The sequence below is a fragment of the Carassius carassius genome, chromosome 14 (genome assembly GCF_963082965.1).
Source record: "Carassius carassius chromosome 14, fCarCar2.1, whole genome shotgun sequence".
Taxonomy (NCBI): Eukaryota; Metazoa; Chordata; class Actinopteri; order Cypriniformes; family Cyprinidae; genus Carassius; species Carassius carassius.
Window position 1 is genome coordinate 17409024 of NC_081768.1, and position 21828 is coordinate 17430851.

At 39.2% G+C, this 21828-nt stretch overlaps 1 protein-coding gene across 7 annotated transcripts; it reads right to left on the bottom strand.

Moving 5' to 3' along the window:
* Window positions 1–12320: 12320 nt before the first annotated feature.
* On the bottom strand, window positions 12321–21040 carry zbtb18 (zinc finger and BTB domain containing 18). Of its 7 annotated transcripts, XR_009437527.1 has the most exons (3): window positions 17782–18666; window positions 14926–16908; window positions 12321–14837 (listed from the first exon to the last, which is right to left on the bottom strand). XR_009437527.1 is itself a non-coding variant. In XM_059566465.1 (2 exons), exon 2 carries the CDS (start codon window positions 16892–16894, stop codon window positions 15281–15283), a length of 1614 nt encoding a protein of 537 aa, XP_059422448.1. In that variant the 5' UTR covers window positions 16895–16908; window positions 20533–21040; the 3' UTR covers window positions 12321–15280. The 7 variants fall into 7 exon arrangements, 6 of the variants coding, with proteins under 6 accessions (XP_059422448.1, XP_059422450.1, XP_059422447.1 ...); XM_059566465.1 differs by lacking the exon at window positions 17782–18666 and adding an exon at window positions 20533–21040 and having other exon boundaries at window positions 12321–16908; XM_059566467.1 differs by lacking the exon at window positions 17782–18666 and adding an exon at window positions 20069–20484 and having other exon boundaries at window positions 12321–16908.
* Window positions 21041–21828: the final 788 nt, after the last annotated feature.

Sequence of the window (21828 nt, forward strand, 5' to 3'; positions counted from 1 at the left end):
TCATGACACTCCAGTCAATAAAGTAATATAGTGAGAAACACTTCCTTTTTTGTCTTTTTTCATTTTTAGCTGTATTTTTGTTGCAGTTTTTGGAATCGATAAAAAGGTGGGTACGATGAAACTCCCCTAGTCTTTTCTTGGAAATACGAGGTTCAACAACACACCAGCAGGGGGAGACATTTACCTTCAAACACACGGCGAGACCCACTGATTTTAACATCGAGAAAAAGAGCCTCGTAATTACGTTTGACAATAACCTGTGATGCTACACAATTACTCCTAGATAACGATAACATTCTGTTCTTGGATTTCCCCCCGTGTTTCTACGGTGAGTTTAGATATTAATTGTTGAATGTTGTCATATGCGTGGCCTAGGTGAGGCTAAATTTAGCTGTAAGGCTGGGAACTTATTAAAAACATAGACATAAAGGTGTTTTTTATGTATTTTTATATATTTTTATTTTTTAATATGAACACAAACGTTTAGCGTACTATTAAATAAAGGAAAGTTTATTTTCAGGTAATTAATTTTTATTTTGTAAAAATGTCTGTTTTTTTTTTATCCCCCTCATCTTTCAGCGATTTGCTGGTCATTTGCAATGTGACATCAATCTGTAACTTCAGTTCGATGGAAATTACATTTTGCATTACATTTTGAAATGTTTATAAAACTTTATAACGAGCAAAACTGTTGATTGTGGTGGAAAGGACACCTGTGTGATGTGTGACCCCTGCAATTTGTGCAAAAAAATTATAATTCACTCAGTAAACTTTATTATATATATTTCACTCTTCGCTTGAATTATTAGGTATGTTTAATATGTGTTAAAACTGCTGTAAAAAGTTCTGGTCATGTATTTATGAAAACTAAAGAGTGCTGAACAGATCATAAAGATGGTGTTACTGAAGATATTGGAATAGAAATGTTTTGCTTTCACAAGCAGATCTATATGTTAGAGCTATGTGTGTTGGCTTGTTTGGCTGGTGAAGGTGCCTGGATATAAATGTACACATATGTGCGATGTAGTAGGAGGTGAAGACTGTGGTGAGAATGATGAGATCTCTCATACTGTACACCCTGGAGACTGAAGGAGTCTTCCTGCTCTCATTACAGATTCACTGAACTGGTTTCTATCAACCATATCAGCTTAACCTTATTATGATTTAGATCTAATGCTGAAAATATCATTGGTGTTAGGTTTTGATAATAACCTGTTTAGCTTATTAAGATTTAGTGTTAGTATTTTTGTTGTTAATACTTTTCCACCAATATTGCAAATACAGTGCACCTATTAATATGTGTATATTATAATGTCAAAATATTTTATACAATAATGTGTATATTTTCTTGTAAAACGTGCGTGAAACGTGATCATTGTTTTTGTTTAACTTTGAAAAAGAAATGTTTACAGCGAAGGAACATTCTTTGCGAACTATTGTTTATAGGTTTTAAATAGTAAAAATATATTTGTGTAGAGAAAAACAGTAGTTTCTTACAGTTTGTAGGTTCATCACACAATGACAAAAAAGTTCAACTAAAAGGTTCTTTAAGGAACTAAAAATATTTTATAATTGTAGAATGGCTGAACGATAGCTAGTACGGCAGAAAAATTGATTGATGGAAAGAATGATAGAATAGATAGAAACTATAGAACGACAGACAGAGATAGATTCAGAAGTGTAATGTCCTTCAGACCCTTCACAGTGTGTGTGTGTGTGTGTGTGGCATGAATTAAATGTCTTTGCAGTTCTTCCTCATGTCACAGCTGACTCATTACACAACAGAGCTCTGAACCTTTCACGAAACACCGCACACAAACACACTGCCACACAAAGGGCTCCATTCTGGCCTGATGGTGTGCTAAGTGTGTGAAGAGAAGGTCAGGGGAGGGCCAGTTCAGTGTGTGTGTGTCTGTGCATTAGTGGCTTTGACACACTCATTAGAGCAGATGTGCTGCTGCTGCAGTGGCGGCTGCCACTTCCTCCTCCTGGCTTGTGAACACGGGCAGCTGTTGAGCAAAGGGCCAACGTCTGCCTGATCCCTGACCTCAGCTCCACCCCAGCCCCCAGCTCCAACGGGGCCAGGGCCAGGGGCCGCCAGATGGGGGCTGGCTGTGTGTGCAGGGGGGTGTTTATGAGTTTAGAGTACTGGCTGTTGCTTTTTGGGGGGAAACTTGTGGAGTCTGTGTTTGTCTGTGGGGCATAAGAACTGGGGGTTGGGCTTTGGAGGGAGGTTATAGACGCCACACATGGCTCAGAAAAACATTAGCCGAGAGGGCTGTCCGAAGTGTTTCAGAGGAGTGGCGTGCAGCCCTTTATTGACATTTCTTTAGCCAGGAAGTACTTTTTGGTTACATTTTATTTTAATGCATCCTTGTTGCAGTGTAATTATACATTAAGTTCTGAGTAATATTAATTAACTACATGTACTTATATACAGTATATATATGGTTAGGATTAGGGTTTGGTTTAGGGTTACTTGCATGTAATTATGCATCACTTATTGTTATTATAATCGTAAGTAGATGTAACGTGTGTAACAAGGACACCTTAAAATAAAGTGTAACCTACTTTTTCTATTAGAATTATAGCAGTGCAGTTAAGTTAAGCTTAACTGACAGCACTTGTGGTATATTGGTGATTATTAAAATTAGTTTTGAACAATATACTTGTAGTTTCATGAGTTCAGCAACATGATTTAAATAATATTTTGACATTTAATGGGGGGAAAAAAGTGAACTCGCCTTATATGAGAACATTTATTTATGAATCAAATCTGTTGTCATGAAAATGTTATACTTAAATGACAATAAAAAACTTAAATAATAAACTTTTAACAGGAAAATTTATGTAAGTGCTTTTATAAAGTTATAACCATCTCATTTTTCACTTCTAATGCTCCAAAAATTGCCCCTATTTACTTCCATTCTAAGTACAGATAGATAGATAGATAGATAGATAGATAGATAGATAGATAGATAGATAGATAGATAGACAGACAGACAGACAGACAGACAGACAGACAGACAGACAGACAGAAAAAACAGATAGATAGGTAGATAGATAGATAGATAGATAGATAGATAGATAGATAGATAGATAGATAGATAGACAGACAGACAGACAGACAGACAGAAAAAACAGATAGATAGATAGATAGATAGATAGATAGATAGATAGATAGATAGATAGATAGATAGATAGATAGACAGACAGACAGACAGACAGACAGACAGACAGACAGACAGAAAAAACAGATAGATAGATAGATAGATAGATAGATAGATAGATAGATAGATAGATAGATAGATAGATAGATAGATAGATAAAATAAATGATGGATGAGTGAAGATCATTTCCTGTGATAATCAACATTGCCACAAATGTTGTGGACTGAGCTTAACTTGTGTTGAACCCGGAGTATTCCTTTAAATGGTCTTCATTGTTGAAGTCAAAATCACTGTAACTCAATATTTGTTGGCAGGCGAGGCACACACATGCACAATGGTGATCATTGCTGGAAAAGGCAGCACTTTGAAGCGTGGCCCTCTTTAAGTTCATCATCCACCCTGTGGTTGGACAGCAGTGGGAGTCTGTGGCCAGCTCTGCCTGGACATTTGCTTCCCCATGTCTCCAGAGCGGACAGGTGTTGGCGTCAGCAGCGTCCAGACTCGTTTCAGCAGCTGCTGCGCTCGTCCGCACACATGCACGCTCTCTCGTACACTCCTCCCCCCACTGACAGATGTAGCCACACCACCCAACTAGCTTTATGGAGCCAGAGCTGTTTTGACTTTAAATATTTGCCCAGGAGGGATTGCCCTGTTTGGGCAAGGCTTGTAGTGCTGCACGGCTGGGTGTAATAGGACGAGAACAACACGGACTGGCCGACAAAGAGGCATGGCCTGTGCAAACACATAAAGTCTGCAGGAGTGTGAAGGCTTTAAGTTATGTTCAGATGTTCACCAAGTTTTATACAGGTGCTCCAAAATGTGTGAGGACACTTTTGAGGATACACAAGTGACACTTAAAAATGTTTGACGAATATTATTACATTTTAAACTAAATATTACACCAGGTGGCATCTGAAAACAAATGATTCACTTTATTTTTGAGCCATTTTGTAGTTAATTTTAACGAACTCATCATGGTGATTTTAGCGGTTGTGTAAAATGAGTTGGCACAGGTGTTCCACACAGTATCTCCAGGTGTAGATCATCACAGGAACCCACTAACAGATGACAACCACAAAGTCCTAAAAAGTCCAAAAATTATTTATAATAATTTTTCATTTATCTATAAATCTATATGTACATCTATGTATTTGAAATAACATATATATAGATTTAAATGTATTTATTATTATTATTAATATTTATATTAATTATATTTTATTATATTTTTACATTTATACATGCTATGATTATAGCACATCTACATCTATATATTTTAAATATATTTTATATATATTATTAATGTATTTATATATTGATATATTTATACTATTAAATGTATAATTATATGTATTAATTCATCTTTCATATTTATTGTATTTCATATACAGTACAGACCAAATGTTTGGAAACATTACTATTTTTAATGTTTTTGAAAGAAGTTTCTTCTGCTCATCAAGCCTGCATTTATTTGATCAAAAATACAGAAAAAACAGTAATATTGTGAAGTATTATTACAACTTAAAATAATTGTTTTACATTTATTATACTTTAAATTATCATTTATTTCTGTGATGACTTTTGGTCTGTACTGTATATGTATATACATATATATATATATACATATATACATATATATATATATATATATATACATATATACATATATATATATATATATATATATATACATATATATATATATATATATATATATATATATATATATATATGCACACACTCAGTATATTTTTATACTGATTTACATTTAATAATGCATTTTCAGTGTTTATTGTATCTTATATTTATACAAATTTGTATAACTATTATTTGCTTTTTATTTTTTATTTGTATATATTTTAATATTTTGTTTATTTTACAAAATAAGATTATTTTAGGTATATATATATACATATGATTATAGCACATCTATAGATTTCTATATCTACTTCTATATATTTTTAATATATTTTTATATATTTCAATTATTAATGTATTTATATATTGATATTTTTATACTTTTAAATTTAAATGTATTATATTTATTGTTAAATTTTTTTCAGATTTATTATATATATATATATATATATATATACATACATATGTATAACTATTATTACTATTATTAGCTTTTTATATTTTATTTATTATACAAAATATGATATTTTATTAGGTAAACACATTTAATTTAGCATTTTTAATGCTAGTTTGCATGCTTCTGATGTTTTTTCAATGCAAAGGCCTAAATTGTTAAGCGTGACTCGTGTCCAGACATTTTTTGTGGCCACTGAATGTGATAAAGACCCTCAATGCTATTTGCAAGCTGGATTTTTTTTTTTTTAAGATAAAATCTCTTGTAAATGAAATGTGAGAAATTTCAAAGCTGCACTGAAAGGGAAAAGTAATCCAGCTAGTTGCACCGCCTCAGAAGAACCCTGGAAGAAAGCACTTTGTCTCACCATCTGGGCCTGTATTCGCCCATCCCATTAGGATGCCACATTAAAGAGCAGGTACAGTAATTGGAGGATGAGCGCAACCTCCAATACTTTCACTGGTCCAAAGAGAGAGGGAGACAGAGGGAAAAACTTTCCTCGCACAGCAGATTCATCTTGCAACAGCTTCTAAGGACTGCCAAACAGATGCCAGTACAATTGCTTGTCTTTTTTCCTCTTCCCCTGCAATCTAAGTATGGCGCCCATATGGCTGCAGCTGAAGGGAGTGATTGTTGGTATTGTTCATTTTGTCAGTGATCCTGGGCGATGCGGGAGCACTAATGATAATGCTGTGTGCAGATGTGTGTTGGGTGCAGACGCTCATTCACTCTCTGAGGCCTGCTTGTTCTCAGGCTGGGACGGGGACGCAGCTCATGACGCAAACACGAAGAGGCAGATGTTTTTGTTGGTGGGATGACTTGAATGTGTCAGATTTGTTCTACATATTTACTTCAAGAAAATGTTGGTGAAACCAAACTAGTCACTGAGACTTTCAGAATGAGGAAATGAAATACAGACGTGAAGCTGAAATTAAGAGCGTCTGGCTTTAATGAAATTCAGAGTTGAGGTTTCGCTACTGTTTTTGAAAAATGACTCACCCCCTCAGATTTTATAAACCAACTGGATTTTATTTGAAACTTCCAAATAAATCTCTTTAATAATTAATTTAAATGAGTATTGTTGGTTGAAAAGTGTTTGTCTAAAAACTTCCCGAAAAAATTACTCAAAAAAACCATCCAAAATTACTTCTATCTACTATCATTTCAGTAATGTAACAGTAATTAACAGAAGCCATGTTTGTCAGAGGAGGTACGTCAATAAAACTAGAAAAATGCTGTCATTATTGTAGATATACTTATCACAGCATCTTTTGGACTGATGCTAATTGTGCAAGTCATGGCAAATTACAACTTGTGTTATATCCATCAAACCTTGACAGACTGCGTCCGAAAATTATTTTTACATTTTATCATTTAGAAGCGATGTTACTAGCAGTATTTATATAGGGTACTATTGTTTATTAATATTTTAAATTGGTTTCATTTTCATATTTTCAGTTTTCATTTCATTTTGACGTTTCAGTAATTTATTTATACACTGAAATGTTTTTTATGATTTATTTATTTTATTATAAGATTATTTGAGTATGTTTTACAAGAAAATTAATAATCGAATGTTTAATTCAATTTATTACTTGCCATTACTAATATTATAATTATTTGTGAAATTTATTAGCAATTTCAGATTTTGTTTCAAAGTATTTTTTGTGTGTTATTAGTTACTTTTTCTTCTTGTTGTTCTTTTTAATATTCATTTTTAGCTTTATTTTTATTTTCAGGTTTGGTTTTAGTAACTTAATTACTTCAACTTAAATTATTTAATTTCAGCTATTTGCCAAAGCCACAGTTCTAATTTTCAAGTGTTTTTTTTTTTTTGTTAGTTTTTTTATTTTCAGATAATATTTATATTTAGTCTTACTTCAGCTTTATTTTAACAACTGAAAACACTTTTGAATAGTTTTAGATAATAATAGTTTTAGAAGACCCCAAATTTCTATAAAATTCCTTTTTTAAAAAGCTAGAATTCATGCAAAATCTGGGGTTTTCTTCATGTCTTATCCTGCATATGTACCAAGCGTGCCACTTTTCCCTTTAAAAAAAGTGCCTGTAGTGTTTACTTGTTTGTCAAAGTTTTCAGACAGTGTCATCAGCAAGTGATCTTACACTCAGTAACCATTCAGCAGTCCGTGTCCCTCATCACAAGCTCAGAGGCATTTTCTGCACAAATCTATGCTGCATACACGGACAAAATCAAGAGGCCTATTGGAGGACGCATCAATGTTAAAAGTAGCAGTATCACATCCGTCCTCCTTCAGGATTTCTTTTCAGCTCCCTGCCAAGGTTGCTGTGCGGTGGTGGATAATGCAGCATTGTGAGAGGGAATGTGGCACGTTGGCTGTGCCAGGTCCCACAGGCTGAGCCCACGTTCTCTCTCCCTTACCCAGTTCAGGATGTGCGCATTAATCCTGCGAGTCGGCCTCGGGCCACTCTGAGTTGCTGCAGGTTGGTGGAGGCGACAGATGGGGCCCACGCTGCCGGACCTCGCAGTGAGCAGAGAGCTTGGCATCTCCGGCTGAGACGACAATGCTCCTCTTTGTGCACAAACTACTGTAGCTTAAGACAAAAAAGATTTGAAAATGACGAGGCCACTGCACTCTTGTTGGTTTGCATTAATTTATAAGCATACTATGGTTAACTGTTATTGTACACCAAAAATGTATTGACGCTATTCCCTTATGGTAATGTTTGTATGGATGTGAGGTCTGTATTGGCATGGTCATATCTGGAAGGTGTTGGAGTGTGATATTCTGCTCTAACAGTGTGTGTGTTCTTCATGTGGAGTTACAAGCACATGTGTAAAGAGTGTGTGAGCCCTGCTGAGTCACACATTCGGGGTGGACAGGTGTGGGGTCTCTTTAGAAATGACTTTTGCAAGAACTGAGCTGCACAACAGCAGGAAAAACAAAGCTTTTACAACACACACCACTGAAAGTGTCTGTAGAGTGTGCATTGAGCTGTTGGTTAACCCGATTACTACTTAACTTACACTATATGGCTTCTGAATTTGATGGTTTTGGAGTTAGCCGATTAAAAAATACAGTAAAAATTGTCATATATTATTATAATTTAAAATAACTATTTTCCATTTGTATAAATTTTAAAATCTGATTTATTCCTTTGAATTTTCAGCATCATTACTCCAGTCTTAAGTGTCACAAGACCCCTCAGAAATCATCCTGATGTACTTATTTGCTGCTCAAGAAACTATTTGTATTTTTTAAATACTGAAACAGTTGTGCTGCTCAACATTTTAGTAGAAACTGTGACATTTTTAATAGTCTCTGATGAATAGAAAGTTCAAAAGAACAGCATTTGTTTGAAATAGAAATCTTTTGTAACTTTTAAATGTCTTTACCGTCACTTTTGATCAATTGAATGTGCCCTTCCAGAAGTGTATGCAGAAAATTATCATGATATTTTTCCACAAGATATGGATACCTTTTTAGAATATAGGTATATAAGCAGATGTATATATGCAGTGTCTATCTGACCCCCATTAAGGTCACAGCACTGCACCCAGGAAAAGTGCTGACTCGCTGCTGACTAAATCCTTCCAAGACCCCCTATCAACATCCCACACCCTGCTGCCCACTTATCTACAGAGGGCAGAAGAGCCACCAACAGCTGGTTCTGAGAGAAAGAAACAGCCGACCAAACAAGTCACTTCAAGGGTTTGCCCACCCTCCAACATTGCAAAAGGCAGTATAACAAGGAAATACAAGAGTCCTGTAAAATATAATTTCTGGTTGAATTGTATTGGCTATTATATGGAAGGGATCATGTAAAGTCAACCTGTCATTATAGCACAATAAGTCTCAGATTAAGGAGTATTTCATAATAATGACTTGCTGATTGTACATTATAGGACTTATTACCATTTGAAAGGACATGAAATATTGATTTGAGCTGAAAATATTCTTTTTATTTGAGATGTAGGGGAGCGAAAAAAGTAGAGAGAGACATTTCAGAAACACAGTTAGGAAATCTGTGATTTGGGACAACTGTCAGTTACACAGAGTCATCACACTGAAATATGTGAACACTGAGTGCCACAACTGTTGCCACAATACTTTTATTCTGTAAAGACAAAAAATTAAGCAGCTGTTTTCAGAACTGATAATAAAAATGTTTCTTGAGCAGCAAATCAGGATCATGTGCGGCTGAAGATTGGAGTAATGGTAGGATTCTAAATACAATAGAATAGAATTTAGAAGAGTTTTCCAAAAACCATTGCTATAAATGAATTGCAATCAAGTGATATTCTTCCACAGGACAAATATTAAGAGGTAAAGGATTTGTATTACTTTCTGAAGGTTTGTTTTTTGTATTAAATTAAAAGTCTCCTTCAAACATTTCAGTGTCAGTTGTACAGGTTTTTGGATTTAAAAATGTGTATGTAAAAATTGCCAAACTCTTTAAACTCTCCTGTTCACTGGTTTGCAGTTCTTCCACATCATCATTTAGTACAGATGACAACATGCGCCTCTCAGTCCTTACCAACAGCACCACAACCTGCACACACAGACGTAGACACACGCATACTAACATTTAAGTTGGGGTTGCGTCTTCTTTTGTTGGGGGACGCAGGGTGCATGGCGTACCCCTCCCTAAACCAAAAATATTCCCCCACGCAGTCCCCTCTCCCCCACCCCTGACAGTCTGTAGCACCACTGCATTGTCTGGAGGGCCAAGACAGGCCGCTTGTTGCTTGCCTTCTGTCTGTGTGCACAGGGCGCTCAACAATGGCTGCCTTTTAAATGAGGCAGACAACTGAAAGAAAAAAGACGTCGTCCCTCCTGCCTGCTTTTCTCACCTTTTATCTGCTCAGCTCTTGTACTCTTTTCCTTTTCTCTTTCATGTAAGGCTTAATGCTCCTTTCATTCCCTCAAATTCTTTACATCTTAACTGCTGGCTGCAGTTGAATTTCCAGCACTTTTTTGGACTCTTCATGAGTGGAAATTTTCTTTCACCAAATTGTGGTGAATAGGAGACTAAATGAAATATTTTATGAAAATGTTAATCTTTTGGTATATTAATGTTAATATACATACGCAAGTATACAAACATGTAAGTATTATTACATATGTATCATGTTTATATTTTTTGATTAATAAAACAGCACAATATTATAATATGTTAACCTGTTTTATTCAGACAGGAAGAAAAAAATTAGCTGTGAGCTTTTATGTTTCTACATTTTAACTTCTGTATTACTGTCAATATCAATTTGAGTCTATTTTCATATCATTTTACGTTTGAATGTCCAAGAGACCCATATTGTGTAACAATTATAATAGCAATTTTTAAATGAACCTCATTTCCCATTCAAATTACTTTAATATGTTAATCAACACCTACACTCTTAAAAAATTAAGAGGGTTTTCTCACAGCAGTGCCATAGAAGAACCATTTTGGGTTTCTAAAGACTGTTTCATTGAAGAGTTTTTAATAGAACCTGTTTTTTTTGTTTTTGTTTTTTGAAGAAGAACCTTCATCTGTTTCTTCAGGACAGAAATGTGATTGATATTCATTAATCAAGAAAAAAAAAATAATAAACAAAAACGGGAATATCTGCATGTGCTCACCTATCAGATTATTAATTTTCTCTGAGAGCCTAATTATAATTAATGTAACATGAAGGACTAGAGGGTTATCAAATTAGTTTATAATTAATTGTGTTTATATTTATTTCTCTTAAGATTAGGAAGTGTCATTAAAAATAAACCTGACACATTATAATCTACTCATATTCAAGCAGAACACGAGGATTAATGACGTTCAATAAACTTAACGGAGCATGTCGTCTGCTGTGGCTCCTCTTCGAACGCCAGCAAACAGAAAGGCCTCTTCCTGTCTGTGCTTCTCTAGTGTACATTATATTTGGAGCTGGTCACAGAGTATGGCGAGGCACTCGGCAGCTATCTGCGTGGGCAGAATCAGTCATACCTCAGTGCAACGGCTGCCCTATTGATGCCATGTGCGCCTCTCCCCCAGTACGCTGGCACGCGGCTCCCACTAACTTCTGTGGTGGAGCTACATATAGAAGCCCAAGCTGGTAACACACTCATCACATCGAGCCCACTACCCTTCGGCACAGCCAAATGTTTCCACAGCTGCCCCTTTGTCTCTGCTCCTTGAGTAAACAAAGGACAGATACAAATTAATGACCTAAATTCATAGTAAAAAAGCAAAGAGACAAAACCATTATGCTCCAACTGTCCGTTCCAACCAGATGTTAGACGCAGATTTGTATGTGAATGTCACAAATCAAATCTCAGCTCTCTGAGAAAATCAGCGAAAGAGTGCACAATATTGTCGAGAAATATAAAATAAGGCACTGTTCAGATTTCTTCAAGAATACAAGCGGAAATGGATCTTAAGTTCAAAATGAGTTTTAAAACTAAATCTAGCACCAATTAGAAGGAGGTGCTGTGTGTGTGTGTGTGTGTGTGTGTGTGAGTGAGAGAGAGGAAGGGGGGCAGGCTTACAGCACGGGACCATCTGTGGCAATGGCCTGTTGAGTAACGCTCGCTGACTTAAAAGTGGTCAGCCTTTAGTGCATCTGTAGGCCAGGTTTGCAGAACAGCGAGACATTAGATAAAGCTGATTTGTTTGCTGGAAAACTGTACTTGAGGAGCTTTGGAAGCAGCCTGTGTGTGTGTGTGTGTGTGTGTGTGTGATGCAGGAGGAGGGGTTGGTCTTCATACAAGCTGCTGCACATTTTCCCAGGTCCAACCCACGCCTTTACTGGAGCACCAGCCAGCCATTAAAGCAGCATATACACATGAGCCATGTAAGACCGCGTACACTCACGCTCACGCACACACACACACACACACACACACGCATCCGGACAGTATACTCAATCCACAGACCTCACGCACTGGAAAACATGTTTCCACCCACACGATCATCTACAGTAAATAAGATTATTGAACTGAATGCAAGAACACAAACACCGTCTCACCAATCTGTACATCATCATTGCTCTGGCAAATCCTGCCAGAAGTTTCTGACAGAAAAAAGGCACGGAGAGGTTTAGGTTCTTATAATTTATTGCAGTTTGCACACAATTTAAAAATTTCACCAACAGCACACCAAAAGTACAAAACTAAACAGCCTCATAATTTACTTCCCTTGAGAAAATGAAACATACTATGATTGTCAAAGCTAAATGTCTAAATCCATAAAAAGAACAATGTCAACATAGCAAAAAATCTCAGAAGGGAAGCAATTACATGTGAAATCGAATCAACTTTTTTATTTTATTTTATTCAGACACCGATTGTCCTTGAATTCAACAGATATTTATTATTTTCTTTCCCATACTCATTAGCCACCAAGTTTGAATTTGACAGTTACTCTTCACACTGGGGTTCCTGGGTTTCAAGTAAACTAAAGGGGTGTCTAATTTATGGATATGCTTCATAGGCCATTTCACAGCTTCATTTCCATTGAAAAAAAAGCAAACAAACAAAAAAAAGTCCAAGAAAGACATCCAGTATTCCAGCGACAGTTTCCAGTTTTCACCCTCTGAGTATAAGCTGATAACAGTAGTTTAAGGCGGTCAAGTACAATAGAAGCCAACAAAAAACATAAAGAAAAAGAAAGCATAGAAAAATCAACCCCACAGTTGATTTTTTTTTTTGTCACATTTTAGAGTGCAAAAGGTAAGAGTACCACCGTGCAAAACGCCATGAGGGGCATGCGCTGTTGGCAAAGCTCAACCTTTTCACTAGCCGTTGCACCAGCCAAATATATGGTAGGACAGTTCCTGAGGCCTGCATAGGCCCGTGTGCCGCACACTCCTGTCCTGCTCCAAACATGTGCGGAGCCCCCGGCCCTCTCTAACTAAAGTAGTTCAAGCATTTCAGCACTATGTGAGTGACTGATCTACATCTCCAGCGATAAGCCATATGCTTTTCATTTTTCTTTGCTTTTTATTTCTCTGGATTTGACAATGAAATTGTTTTTTGTGAAATGAACCAACAAACAAACAAAATGAACATAATTTTCACACTGTTAATAAAAGAAATCTGCAAATTAAAAGAAAAAATAAAACATTTTCAAAATAAACATTTTTCAAAATCACAAATGCAGCAAAAAAAGTTAACAATCACAAATTTATAGATGTTTAATTGAAGTCCATTCAATTATGTTAATAATTAAGCGTATACATTTGATAAAGGCCTCTTTTGCACATAATTCTAATTTCAGTAAGCTTCAAAGGTGCAACCATCCTTGCCAAACACGTTCTAGTGACCAAAAAAAAAAAAACTTATTTATTGAACAAACACACGCACACAAACCACTCAGATCAGAGTGTGTCCAGCTTTATGCTGTTTAAAGATCCTTCAGCTTCTCCAAATAGATGTGCGCTGCTGAGGACACCCATAAAGAAGAGCTGTACCATCAGCCACGCACATGTGTCTTCATGGCAATCGAATCTGAAGCAAGTGCCAATTGAAAAGATAAATAAATAAATTACAAACAGAGCTGACATGATTCAAATGACAACAGCCAGTAAACAGGACACTGAGACAAACAGCAGTTGAGGACCCAGCACTGGGAAGAGCAGCGCGTGAGGAGATGCTAGCAGGAGCCATGCTAGCCTTCTGAACAATAAACATAGCGATCCAGCCTCTGCTGAGACCTGGCCCCTCGTTAACCCCCGAATCCTACAGCGAGTCGGAACCAAATCGCGTTGCATGTGTAGATACTACAGCCTAACGTCAGTGCATTTCCACAATCTTCACAGCCCAGAAAAAACCACCTCACCAGAACCCCGATTCATTCTCTAATGAGAGGAAAAAAACTCAAATCTACCAAGGAAACAAATTAGTTAATAAAAAATACACTCTCTGATGCAAAACAACAACGAAAGAAAGTTAAATAAAATTCATGCAATTTCTACAGCGGTAATATTAAAGGTACTTTTTTTTCTCAACAGACAGGTGCCCTGACTGTAATGAATCAGTCAATTACAGTGTACAGCAATACAGCAAGTCACATCTTTTTCAATATACAGGTCAGACATCATGCAACAACAGATTCCATTTTAAAAATGAAAAATTTGAATAAAACACTACAGAAATCTCTAGAAATGCAGCCGATGTAAAAACCAACCTCAGTAGCAAACGAGTGATGTGGAGAGACCGCAACTAAAATGCGAAAATGACTTCAAATCATATCAAGATAGATAGAAAAAATGAATATGAAAAAGGAGGCTGTACATTGCATGAGTGCCTTGTTTGTCTTCCATCAGTCAAGTTTCCTATAACGAGTCAAAAATGTACAAGAGCTTAAGTAACGCAAGCTTGGAGCTTCCTCGTGGGATTTAAAGGACTGACCTGCTCACACACTACGTGTGTACGTGTGTGTATGTGCATAAATACACATGTATGCACGGCTAACAGTCACACATCAGGTATGTTATCTGCAAATTATAGTAGTGCACTATATATATATATATATATATTCATACACACACTCACTCAAACAAGAGACGAGTGTGTACAGGTAAATTTATGACCAGAGTACCCGTTTAGTGTGTCCTTAGTTTTTAACTCCTTGTCTATTACCTGAAATCTTCATATGCTTTTCATGGCAGAAGTTCCTTGAAATTTAGGAGCGTATACAAACACTGTAAATTATATACAGTTGAAAATCCCAATGAATAATTTTTCTGTCAAAATTAGTTACTGAGACCAGCACCCATTTTTATAAAAAACCCAAAGAGAACAGGAAAAAAGAAAAGAGACCCCTAAAGAGACCAGAAAATATATTAAAAGGAAATCAGTAGTAACATTTTCATGTGCTAGTAAAGTGCAATTCAACAAGATTTGCAATGTACATACAAGAAAAATGACTGATTCAGACCCTTCGGAAGTCACTCCACCTCACTCTTACCTTCACCTCTCTGCCCCAACAAAATGCCACTCAGATCTCTCTCATTAATTTAACAAGCAGTTCAAACTGTCTGCTATACGTTTAGCTTTCATTTCCACAGTTCTTGAGAGCTATCTTCCAGTGCCCAGTCTCTGACCGTGGGTAGATTGAGCGCCTCGCTTTTGACTGAGAGTGAGTTGACCAGTTCGCAGTGGAACTTGCGGATGTGTCGGTACAAGTCCCCTGACTGAGTGAAGCGCCGCTCGCACCACTTACAGGCGTGCGGCTTCTCGCGCGTGTGCACAACGGCGTGACGGCTCAGGTTGTGCGAGTACTGGAAGCTCTTGCCACAAGTAGTGCATGTGTAGGGCTTTTCGCCCGAGTGTGTCCGCTCATGGCGCTTTAACGTGTACATGCAGGAGAAGGTTTTGCCGCAGATGGAGCAGGTGGGGACATTGACGTCGCCGGCTGGCTTGGACCGTACGCCTTCCTGCTCGCGGAAATGCGTGCTGAGGTGGATCTGCAGGATGTGTGGGCTGGGGAAGACCTTGTTGCATAAGGGGCACATAAAGATCTGAGTATGTGGAGACCCCAGCATGCTGGAGACGTAAGGCAACAGGGAGTTCTCGACCCCCACGGCCTCCTGTGCTCGCTCACTGTCCCCTCCCAAGACGTCTGCATCGTCGTCACCTCCTTTGTCGTCCCGCTCCAGCTCACTGGCCAGCGAGGCCTCACGCAGGGCTGAGAGGTGAGCCTCCAGGCCCAAGCGCCGTTGCGCCACGAGGCTGAGGTGAGTCCCGTTGGTGCTGGGTGGCTCCTTGACACCGCTGTGCTCCATCTCGTAGTCACCGCTCACCAGCTCGTCATCGTCCGAGCCCGTGTCCTTTTCCACCTTGACCTGAACCAGGGCACTCTGGAGGCTGTCTGGGGTCACAGAGCTGCAGAAATAAGGGGTGCCAGCTATGGTCTCCCCAGGACCTCCGCCCAGACCGGACTTCACAGAGAGGTCAAGCACGCAATCGGTGTCAGCGGAGACTCTCCGAGACACAGCCGAGCGACGGGAGAGGGAGCCTGTGGAGCTGCTGGGGCTACCGGCAGGAGATTTGCCAGCATTGGGGCCATGTGTTTCCGCCTCCCTGGGGCTCGTAGTGGGAGACGTGGTCCGGGCGGAAGGCAGACGCATCCACATGCTCCCCGGCTCCTGAGGGCTGTCCCGCTTGTTCTCCATGTCCTCGTCGTCACTCTGTAGCAGGTCGGCGGTGGCCGGCCGGCCCGTGCTTCCACCTTCTGAGAAGCTCTCCACCTTGTCCGAACAGCTTGATGCGTCCTCCTCGCGCTTGGTGCTGTCGGCCTCGGCCGTGGCTTTCTGCTTGAGCTTCTTCTTGCACACCTTGACGATGTCGTACATGTGGAGGTAGCTGGCAGCAGCCAGCACATCCTCCACTGGAAGCGATTTGAACTGGAGCTTTCCTTCGTACATGAACTCAAGCAGGAGAGCGAAGGCCGGGGCCGTGACAATGTCGCTGTTCAGATGAACAATGTCCCTTTTGTCTAGCTGGTCCTTGTAAAAGAGATGGAAGTACATGCTGCATGAAGCCAGCACTGCACGATGGGCTCGGAACTGGGCATCACCGACCAGCACAGTGGAGTCACAAAGGAATCCCTGATGCCTCTGCTCGCTCAGACACTGTAGCAAATGTCTGCTGTGGTCTGGAAACTCCATGCTGTCTTCATAACCTGCAAAAGACCACAGATGTTAGTGAGGCTCACTGCAACAACAATTGTTTTGTCTGTAGCTCTGTGTGGAACTTCTCTCTTTTCCCACCCGCTCTGTCCCCTCTCTTTCTCTTTCTCTCGCTCCATGCACACAGACATACTCTCACACTCTAATTCTCTATCCCTCCCTCCCTCCACCCCTGTGGGAACACTGGAAAAATGTTCACCACAGTCCTGACATAAAAGGATTACAAAAAAGCACATGCAAAAAGAATAACAGCACAGATTATATATTAGGCTAATTGCATTTTCCTCGCTTGTGCACTTTAAAGTACACAGTAGTGCGTTTAATATAACATTTTACACTAACCATTTTAATTAAAAGTTTAAAAGCACGAGACCAGGGAAATTAGCGCAAAAATGTAAATGAAAAATATCCCAATTTTAAATTAAACTTAAAGCAATTCTCCCGTTCGCATCCCATCAGTACTGTTTGGATATAATCAGATGGCGTGATGTAAGAAGCTGAAGTCCTGATTCCACAGATGCCTGCGCAAGAGAATCTTTCCTGTTTTTCCTCGCTGTGCTCCTGGAGCAGTTATTTATAATAACCCACTTTGGCCAGGACGTCAAGTATAGGTAACAGGCTTACAGGTACACAAACAGCTCACCATCATGGGCACACTGCATAAGCATACTAAGTACCATGATCTCTGAAGTAATGACAACTGAGGTTGCAGAATATCAGCATGACGTGCGTAATCAAAGATGGACAATCTGCAAATAAAATATGCACTAAAAATATACACTATCTTAAAAAAAAAAACACAAACAATTTACAAACTAAAAAAGTTGAAAAATAAAATAAACTTAAATTAAATTATGAAATCACACCTGTTACCCGTGGAGATTGTTCCCGTCTAAAAAAATGCACCGGTGTCATGTTCAAGCAGCAGACTTAAATGGACTAATTTGAATCTTCATTTAAATCTGATTGGAATAGCAAGCAACAAAAACCCAGCCCACCCCAAAGAGTGTTCAGACCTTCATTAATGAGGGGCTTATAGGGGGACAGGGGGATAACAAACCTCTCGCCAGCCCTCTCCTCCCCCTTTTCCCCTCCCCAAATCTTTGGAGAAATGGAACATCCTTCCCAAAGAGGCGGTCCACAGCAGATTTACAATACAATCACTTTAAGTGCCCCGTAGTCCACATCAATCCTAATCCTTAAGATGGCTAAAAATAAAGATTGCAGGACAGCTCGCAAGGTAGCAGCGATCAAATTAGGAGACTGGGAGGACAGAGAGGGACGGAGAAGGAGGCTTATGAACATCTGATCCAGCTGACTGAGACCATATGGCAGCTGCTGCCCAGATAAAGAGATTAAGACTAGGAGGAGTGCGATTACAGCTGTCTAGCCAATTCAGGCAGCTCAAATCTGCAAGTTCTAAATTAGTCCTTACAAACAAGAAAAAAAGGAAAGAGTTGAGCAAAAGCCTGACGAAGGGACGTTTTGAAGAATGCGCGATTATATAAAGTTGCAGATTTATTTAGCTAAAAGCATTTCTGCATTTTTGATCGCTTTAGAAGATTTAGAAGATCTCGTTCCTTAAAGAAAAACAGCTTTTAACAGCAAATCAACGCATGAGAGTTTCTAGTTATAAATCTGTAATACTATATTGAACTACCCTAACAACGGCGCTCTATACTGTCACAACAGAGCAACAATTTGCCATTGAGAACGAAGTAACCAAATAGAAGACCTGCAAACAAACAGAATAATCAAACGCTTGCCTGGAAACCTCTTCATGGCAACTAAAAGTGTCACTTGTCCCCCAGCCTTGTTACACTACACCAGCTCGAAATCCTTTACTTCCCATTTCACACACTCTGATGGCAGACACGCAAAAAGACTTAATGAGAGCTCCCTATTCAAAACACATCCCTGTTGCCCGGACCCCCCTGGTACAGTACCTGCAGTACGCATCAACTTGATTAAGTCCACTGTTGTGGTAGCGCCGGCTGTAACTCCCTTCGCCGAATCAATGAAAGGGTAGAGACGCGAGAGAAAGAGAGAGAAAATCAAACTGTGAGGGACAGATGCAAAGTGGAGGAGATGTTGGAGGGGAATGCGATGCCTCCTCCTGCACACAGATCCGCACACACACTAACTCCCAGTCTGTGCGTTAGAAGAAAAGACTGGGGGATGGCAGCCTGTCAGCTGCTCTGACATCATGTTCAGATGGAAATGCTACCTCCAGCTGTGCTCCTTTTAGTGCCATATGCTACTCCTCTACACTCTTGCCACCAGCCTCTCCTTTATACAACTTTGTTTCTCTTTCCCCCCTTTTAAAAAACGGGAGGAAGGGAAGTGTTGTGAGGTGCTTCTGTAGAAAACTAGCCAACTCCCCCCTTTAGTTAAAATCTCTCAGCAAAGAAGAACTTGGAAATGGGTCCGTCTGAAAGCCGACACTTTTTTTCTAACCTAGTTTCCCGCACTGAGAATTTAAATACCCTCAAGTTTTTTTTTCCTTCTCCTTCCAGTAACCATAAACAAAGGCCAGCACAGCACATTTGCAACTGACAAATCCATGCAGCTGATATTGTTTTCGACTTCTTTATGGTTCACTGGCCACACCATTACCATCATTCATTTTACTAACTCTTTGGACAACTGAAGAAAAATAAAGAAATAAGAAACAATGGGAGCAATCATACAAGCCTTAGAAGTATGGTTCAAACAAAAGGCACTGTATTCCTCATTACTTCTTAAGTATCTCCCTCATAGTGCGAACCAAACAAGTTTCCTACTACCATCAAGATCAGCAAAACAAAGATACACAAATATAATCTGAAGGTCTCTCCTGAAAGATGTCACACTCATGAATAGGAACAGAATATTTCGTGTTTTTTTTTTTTTATTTATAGCTAATTGATATTCATGAATATTTTTAAATGCATAAAATGCCACAAGAATTAAGAGTTTGCTGCATCTGTCACGTGCATTACACTTGGTCTCAGGGGTTTTTAAGCTAATAAGAGCTTCTCATTCAATATGTAGTTGAACGATTAGGCTTGCTTATTACGTGTTTAGGTTTACAAAGCAATTGGTAAACATGAGGGTAAAACGCTAGCGCATTGTTTTATACGGTGACATGTCAAAGGGAACTTGTTTTCAAACCTGGGAAGTTGTCCTGAAAGTCTTATCCGAATGGTGCCAAGTAAGCCCCTTCTTCAACTTAAAAGCTACGATGCAAAACAAACAGACATAAGATAAAACAAACTACGAGTCCACCGAGGTAGGAAATGGTATTAAAGCAGGCTACACCTACACAAACACACGCACGCACACATACACAAACACACACACACACAGAGCACTGCCGACGGTCTTTCTCTGGATCCTGACCCCGTACGTTCAGGAAAAGCTAGCTTGTGAGGCTAACAAATAAAAAGTAAGCGTTCAAACTGCAGTGTTACAGTTTTGCGACAGGCCCCGATGCCACGCGCTCGAGCAACTCATTCTGCGCGTCAAGACCGACAGTCGCGTGAAAACGATCGCTACTTTTCCCCATAACAATCCAGTCCGTGCCTCCAACCCCCCTTTCATCTCCTTAAAGAGCACCTCGTATCACAGACACTTACAGACAACCAGCTCCAGCGTCTTCCTGCTTCCTCCGTCTAATCCTCTCAGCGAGAAAAACAACTCGATTGACTTTCAACAGCTTTTCATAACAACCTGCAGTGGCAGGAAAGACGGAGCAGGCGAGCGGAGCGACGAGAGCTGCGGCAGCCAGATGTTTCCGAGCTGTTGCTACTCAACTCTCCTGTAAAGAGGAAGCGCTTGACTGGCAGCGCGCAAGCCAATGGAAGAGGCGAGAAGAAAAGCGAAGGCAAATTGGAAGCTGCCGCTGAGGGGGGAAGAGGGAGGGATGTCTTTTTCTCGGCGTAGGTTGACACCAGGCAACAGTGAGAAAGCAGAAAAAAAGGCCGAGCGAGCGGGTTCCTCGAGCAGACTGGCGCAGCGCGCGGATCGAGGGACATTGCGCAATGTTACGTGGGTACTGTAGTCACGGGCCGAGCAGCGGTGAAGAACAGGTGTACTGCAACTTCCTCCAGCGCTGCGGAGAGATGGGGGCACGGGGACAGCGACACGGCCGCTTACACCTCTTCTGAATCAGGAACAGGGGCGCCAGTGTCTGATGTAACTCTAGAATTACTACTACAAAATACAACGGAAAGAAACAGTCTAAAGTGAAACATTACATTTGAGAAGCGCTTATCATTTATCCGATATTTAGCGTCTATTAGCGGATGAAAAAAAATACTTGGGTTATTGTAATTGGATATTTTGTTTTTATTCTTGATTATCATCATCATCATCATATGAAATGTTACCAAGTCGTTTCCTTAGTGGGAGCTTTAATTTGGGAGATTATTAATAGTCATTCAAATTGAATACGCGGGCAAAATGGGTAGCCTACATTGGCCTATTCTAAAATCTTTTTTTTGTTAAATTAATTTAGGCAAATTTGTAATGCAATGTACCCCAATGTATGTGTATATGGTTACCGAAATGTTTGTGCTGTCGCTACTACCATAATAGTTTGAGCTATAGCCAACACTACAATAAAAAAAAAATAAAAAAACTTTTTGTTAGGAAAAAAAATATAGAAATAATTTATAAATCTATACATAAATAATGAAATGCAGTTAGATAAAGAAAAGAAAATACAATAAACTATCATAAGTATTGTGCTGAAGGCTATATTCGTGTGCTAACATGCCATATATTCAGATTGTGTGTGAGATCGCGGCGTCGACAGGTGAACTTTTGCAATGCTAAGTATGTGCAATGGTCCACAGATGCGCCAAGTTCACTCAGGAGCTCGTGGACATAGTCACGTGTTTTTCATATTTGGCTGCTGAACGCACCGCCCA

Coding starts and splice junctions, on each gene's coding strand:
- zbtb18 (XM_059566462.1), bottom strand. CDS start 17,830: ATGACACCGGTGCATTTTTTTAGACGGGAACAATCTCCACGGGTAACA. Junction 16,909..17,781: donor ACAATCTCCACGGGTAACAG/GTGTGATTTCAT, acceptor GGTCTTTTGCAG/GTTATGAAGACAGCATGGAG.